Source organism: Pteropus alecto, unplaced genomic scaffold (genome assembly GCF_000325575.1).
Source record: "Pteropus alecto unplaced genomic scaffold, ASM32557v1 scaffold50, whole genome shotgun sequence".
Taxonomy (NCBI): Eukaryota; Metazoa; Chordata; class Mammalia; order Chiroptera; family Pteropodidae; genus Pteropus; species Pteropus alecto.
The window spans coordinates 12,301,538-12,308,459 of NW_006431918.1; the positions used below are offsets into that span (position 1 = coordinate 12,301,538).

The 6,922-nt window shown below is 38.9% G+C and overlaps 1 protein-coding gene across 8 annotated transcripts in view; it reads right to left on the bottom strand.

Moving 5' to 3' along the window:
* The window catches only part of GAB1 (GRB2 associated binding protein 1), a 112,781-nt gene that overhangs the window by 15,763 nt on the left and 90,096 nt on the right, over nt 1-6,922 (bottom strand). For all 8 annotated transcript variants that reach the window (XM_006906295.3, XM_015585114.2, XM_025042960.1 and 5 more), the window contains 3 exons: nt 5,954-6,555; nt 4,600-4,685; nt 4,112-4,415 (listed from right to left, as the gene is read on the bottom strand). In XM_006906295.3, coding sequence (XP_006906357.2) covers nt 4,112-4,415; nt 4,600-4,685; nt 5,954-6,555 — 992 coding nt within the window. The remainder of the gene's footprint in view (nt 1-4,111; nt 4,416-4,599; nt 4,686-5,953; nt 6,556-6,922) is intronic.

Genomic DNA, 6,922 nt, shown 5'->3' on the forward strand with positions numbered 1-6,922 from the left:
TACTGAAAAACTTTCACACTTGTTTTAAAGGTCTCATTGTATACAGAAGAATACAGTAATTCTAATTATTATTGGAAGATCAAAGAATATTTAGGAAAAAAAGAAAACTCACAAACAAAGGCTATGCTGTAAAAATGCACCCCATATTCACGTCCTTTAAACTGTTACACCAAACCAAAAATCCCACTTGAGATTCAAACTTTAACGCTTATTTGTTAAAATCTACTTATATTTACTGATATCAATCATCCATCTTCTAAATATTTATTATAGTAAAAAAAATCATTTTAAGAAAGCACATTCAAAAATTTCTTTAGAAGAGCTCTCTAAAAAATGTTTAGAGCAATTAATAACACTGTCTCCAAAAAAGACCCACTGAGGGAAGTTCCTCACGCTTGATCTTCTGGATGCTTCTCACACTGAAGTGAAGACCCAGAAATTGAAGACACTTTAACGAAACTAATGTACAAAAACACCAGCAGTAACCTTGCACTGCATTTTAAAAATCAATACTAAGTAGAGGCCAGAAGGACTGCAGAAGGCCATGAATGGACAAAGCCAAACAAGACAAAATATAAAGACAGCATTCAAGGCTCAAACAGCTGCTACATCATGTTAGAAGGTGACTGGGCGGGGGAAGGGGGTCTAGCTAAGTTTGGTGATTAAATATGGTAGATTTATGTAATGACTGACTCTAAGAGAAGCCATGACATATATCTTACAGAAATTTCCCAAACTTTACAAAATTGCTTCTCCATTAAAATAGAGAAGTTTCAATGAAAGCAATCAAAATGCAATTTGTGCTGAATTTCCAATGACTCATCTGTTTTCCTAATATTTAATATAACACATGTATGTTTTTCTCCTCTAGTCGTATACACATAACTTGGTTCAAAACAAATACTATCATTACAGAAATAGTGTGGGTGAAAATATAGCCACCACAAGTTGGGTGATGGACAAAGGATCCATGAAAATACAGTAAACATAAGTGTTTAAAATATCTACGTATTTCTGCAGCTTCAATTACTCAGAAGTATTTAAAAAACTCATCTGTACTACTAACTACAGCAGCTGACATCTATAATTGGGGGTAAAAACAAGACTAGAATGTCACTCATTTACTGCAGACCCTTCCAAGGAATACACTCCAGAGACTGGCTCTCCGGGATGCTGAACTAGTTATCCTGGGCTCTGAAACAAATCAAGCCATACTTGATAGAATCAGGTTTGCTTATATGAGGTTTAGTTAATAAGGGATTCCAGAATATCAGACTGAGTCATGTATCCGATGTCACGAAATAAGAAATTTAAAAGACTCAACTGATGCTACGCATAATGAGAAGACTTTCATGACCAAATAAGACATTGGTTTTACAGTTTAAGTTTTTAAGGATAAACTTTGATTCAAGATTTGAATTTGGGTTTTCAAATGTGTTCTTCTTCAATAGTTATAACTTTCTAAAGTGGGTTGTCAAAATTTTCCCTGTAATATTACTTTCTCATGCCTCCTCTCTCACATCGTATTTACTGGAAAAGTAGAATAGTATTAAAGAAAAGTCAAAACGTTTTTTTTCTTATTGCTATGATTTTAGTAACCTCTTTACTGTTTTGCTAAACCCGTTCTCTGTGATTTTGCCAAAAACTATGCGCTTATTTTATTCTGGGTGCTTTCTCGGTTCACTTTGTATCCAAAAGAGATACCAAATAAATAATCTGGCCAATGAATTCAGGACTGTCTCTCTTCCTACTCTGTTCTGTACTACTGTAAAGTTACTTTAGGGCAGTTACACAATCTCTTATGTACTAGAATGTATAGAACTTTCACTATACACATAGGGAGGTATAATCATACATATATGTAATATAAATGACATTTGATATACATGCCGTATTATTATGATATATACATATTATGATATGGGGTACATGAGCTCTGTCAGACCTAGATGACACTAAAAGCATATCATTACGATCTTTAAATTTTTTTAACATATAAATAAAGATCTTTTCTGATTCTGCGCTTACCACATAGAATCATTAACTGTGAAATATACTAGGGATTTCCAAAAAGCCTAAAGGGGAGAAGGAGCCAGCAGGGAAGCAAGGTATGTAGACTCAGAGCATGTACCCTTACTCAAATCATAGGACCTCCCCATTTATGGGGGACTTTAGGTTATAAAACTGTTACACTTGAGTTAAAAAGTAGAGATTTGTTGAGAACATGCCGTAATTACAGAAAAATAAGAAAAGAACCAGGTTAGCTTTAAAATGAATATTTCAATATTCATGATGCTTGCATCTTAATCCTTCAGCTATCTGTGAACTCGATTACAAATCTATACCTGTCCAAACATACTTTCACATATTGTATGTAAAGAAGAAAATGACTAATAATGTCTAAATAGATTGAAAGACAAATGGGGACAAAGAGTTAACAGAGTAAAATTTTCCAAATAAAAAGCCAGTGATGCTCAAACCCTTTCTAAGATAATTATCCTGAATACAGCCCTGCTGTTGGGGCTGTCTGGGTGGCCGTGGATGTCACACATGACCATCTTTCCAGCTGTTGGACCAAAAGCGGGCACTTGACCCAACAGCAGCCAATCTAGGGGCTGGCCTACGAACCATCATGTGGTCTGGTGTGAAAAGGCAAATGAGACAAATCGAATTCTCTCTGAGCAATCTGAGGTAGTAAATAGTGAATGAGGCAATTAACAGGCAAGGGCATGTAAAAAGGAGCCATGAGTGAGGCCACAGAGGGGCATTGTCCCCAAGGCTCTGGGAAAGCAGAAGCCAGGTAAAGGAGAGCAAGCAGAGCAGAAGAAAACAAGAGACTGTGAGAGAGAACACAGCAGATGCAAAGGCTTCCAACATGCACGGAGCAGGACAAAGTGACAGTCCCCTACGAGTGCTTCAGTTCCCAATCACTTTCTTCTTTCAGCATAGAGGTGTCCTTACTTAAAAGCAAAACGAAACAAAACTAATTTTCTTAAGATACTCTGAGTGAATCTGTCTGTTCTCCACAGCTGGAACTTAATTAGAATTAATGTTAATGATCTAAGCTCAGGTTAATGAGAAATTTACAGAAACATTACATGCTCTTAAAAAGCTATATACAAAAAGAAAAGCTATATATAGTACATGAGATTTTTCAAATGTGCCGAATACCCTAGAAATCATGTCACTCATCGCACAGCCGATATACTAACTTATTTGGTTGTCAAGATTAAATCACACTAAGAATGTTGCAACACACCTAGCTGTTTGGGTTTTAACCACTCAAACCCAAATTTTTACAACTTGGGTATGTATCACCAATTTGGCTGAAAATTCTCTTTTACAATGAGTTCTTAACCAACCATGCTACCTTAAAATTTAATGTTACTTATGAAGGCCGGTATGAAAGAATCAACTACAAGCATTTACTTATAACCCAGCAAAGAAAGAAACATCTTTAAGAAGCTGTTATATGGGCAGAATGGAAAGATTATACAAGCCACCTCACTGTTCCTCAAGAGCAATGTTAGGTGTAATAATCTCAAGTCTGCCTTAGTATTATGTACTCCAGAGAAGAGGTTACAGCATTGAGCCAGAGACCCTATCTAGTTTATGGAAGTGTTTCCTTTGGTCTGCAAGGTTTTGTTTTGTTTTGTTTTGTTTTTTAAATTAGTTAAATTAGCTGACAGAACTTAAAAATCAAAAGATAATACACACGAGATCTGAAATTTCTGGCTCCTTTTGATACACGGGTCCGTATTATTTTCACAAGTCAACAAAGGACACTGGTCAAGGAGCAGTTAATTACTCCGTTTAGACACGGGACACGGCATTCTGGTTTCTGCCAATTCTCTCCTGCTGCCTGCCAATCCTTGTATTTTAGTTTGTAACCTCTGCTCTAGAGATAGGAGACTTAAAAATCTCACCTGAGCATCAACATATGATGTAATAATTAATCTATGAATGGCAATGCCACTTAAAAAGTTAACAACTAAGGTGATATGAAATACTTTAGAATTTCTAGTCCCAATTTTGTTTTGGATTTAATGACAGTTAAATGTAGATGTAAACTGGCGACCCTGACCCTTTTCCTATGCCATGCTCTCCTTACCTTTTCTGTCTGGCTTGAGGTTCCTATCCACCGGGGGCGGTTCACAGTCTGCGACAGGAACTGGCCTTCTGGGAGGGGTCTTCGGGCTGGACCTGAAGCCCATATGAGCAGGAGGAGGAACCTGCATTCCAAATGAAGAGAAATCGAAGGTCCCTGGGGTCATTGGCACGTAATTGGCTTCCTGAATTGGTTCCGTAAAACTGCTGGAATGTTGTCGCGGCGGAGAGTTGGGATTCATCGGGACGTAATTTTCATCCAGTTCTTCACTCGATACACTTCCTACTGTCAACACGTTTTTTATTTTCTAAAACACACACATATCTCTTTTAATAAGCAGCGATTGTCAAACAGGAAAACTTAATTATGGCACACCTACTCATATGAATCTGAAAGGGATTTTATTTCATGATCTCATTTCATCTCAGGGAACTAAGCGTGAAGATTTTGACAATGAAATATTCAATCATGTCGAGGTCAATTATACTTACAAAGTGGTTATGGAAGCCTTCAAGTGAACTACATCTAGCACTTGGAAATGTTCGTGGAATATCATAGCAGTCTTGAGAATGAGCATCTAAAATAAAACACAAACTATCAACATTTCTTCCCGTCTTTGCCAGTTCTTGGGGGTAATCAGGAATGGCCTCTTCTCTCTCTCATTCTCTCTCTCATTCTCTCTCTCTCTCTCTCTCTCAACACACACACACAGGCAAGCATGCACACAGAGATTTTAAAAAGGATACTCACAGAATAGCATCCTGAATTGGCACATTAAACTACTAGAGAATGCAGACTCTCACTCATATGCTAATCACTACCAATACTTGATCATGACAGTGAGTGAACGCTGAAGCCTAGGATGAGATGGGTTATCTAAAAATGGAGAAAAGATACACTTCTATTTTCATATCTTTTGTACCATCTTGGATCTAACTTGTATCTCACTAACTTATAACCAGATTATACGAATACTTCAAGAAGGGAGTTATAAATTGGTATTGAATGGCTAAATAAGTACTGTTATAAGGACTATCCACGACACACTAAATTTTCTTTAAGTCAGCTGAATAACTCTACCTCAAAACAGAGAAACGCTAGCACATTGTTTTTAGGTTGTGTGCATTTTACACTTTGGTTTTCTATTTTTAGAACTTTAAGAGTCTGACTATAACCCAGACTCAAGTTTTCTCCTTTCAAGGTGTGTAACTTTTCTCAAGCTCTAGGAGACAATGTAGGGATAAGCGAAGTATCTAGAAATATGGGGGGTAGGGCGAAGATTCAGAGCTTTAAAAACAAGTAACACTGAACAAACAAAATGAATGACTCGACTGGAACTGATTATCACCTGTCAGACACAACATGTAAGTTGCTTATCTAGGAAGGAAGGAAATGGAGCCTAATAGATGTGACACAGAAGGGGCCATAATGGCACACAAATACAGGAAAGAGTATGACTCGGAGAGGCTTTGTGGCTGGCCCATTTCCTGCTCCTCTGCCCCATTAGAGGGTCTACCCACCCAGGATGCAGACAGAGGGGGAGAGAGGGCTGCATGCTTCCAGAGGCAGGAGGGTATTACGAGGGCCACGCTTCACCAGGGAGGACCAACTCCAACTCTTTCTCCCTCCCAGCAGAACACGCACGCAGGCACACGCCTCATGCACAAACATCCTCCCAGGAATCTACTGAGACTATGATATCTTCACTGCATGAGCGGTAACTGCAGGGCTGGAGAAACAAAGGACTATCCTTTAACCTCATCCCATGCTTAAAAGAACAAATATTCAGAAAAACAGACTTTCTAGCATGAACCTCTATTAGAGTAGAAGCTAAGGAGAGCTGACCTTTCCGCAGTTTGTTTAAATCCACAGTGGAAATGGTATTACTGCGTGAGGGCGGCACCCCTGCGGAAGGGGTACAGTAACTGCCGTCAGTGTCTGAGGCCGTGCGTGTGATGCCACACGTTTCCACAGGAGATCGGTCGTGAGCTGGATGTGGTTTCGGAGGCCGCGGTGGCGGGATATCTGGAATAGTGTCTAGCTTTGACGTCTGTCCCAAGGTTCCTTCGGGAAATGTCCGTGGAATCTGATAAGTATTACTAGGTGTTGGAGGAATGTCATAACTAATAGATATATGCCTCATCTGAGTCTCTACACTCGATGTCCCAGATGGGGTATTGAAAACGTAGAGTTCTCCATCTGCTTCGGTACCCGATGGAGATACCTTTGGTAAAACATCCTGGGAATAACTCCTGGGCAGGTTATAAAGACTGGAGTCTACAGAAACAGACGCAGCGCGAGACGGCAGAGAGTCATACATCATCTGCTGCTGGAAGAAGCCGTTCACTGCGTGTTTGCTCTGGGAGGAAGCGGGATTTTTATGAGAAGGGACGTTATCATTGCAGTCTGTTTCAGAAGAGGTGGCTTTTGTAGAATCGGCGTGTGCTCTAAATAAAAATTGTTAATGACAGAAAATAAAACATAGTGAAGACATAAGACTACATTTAAGGAAATATATCTATAGCTTAGCAATCAAAATCCATGGCTTTTTCCGTTAGATTTTTTTTGTGTGTGACCCATAAAATTTAAAGCACGAATGTTCCTCGTTTTTATGATTATACACCAGATAACAAAACCGCCACCACAAAACCACCAAAAGCATTCTCCCTAATTCCTGTCCTGGACTTGCCCACACCCCCTACTCTGCCATTTAGATCCACACATAAAACCACAATCCCTAAAGTACTGGAATTAGAAAGGTACAAAACTCAGAGAAAGGGAAATGATTAAGGAATAGAAACCCAGAAAGGCATT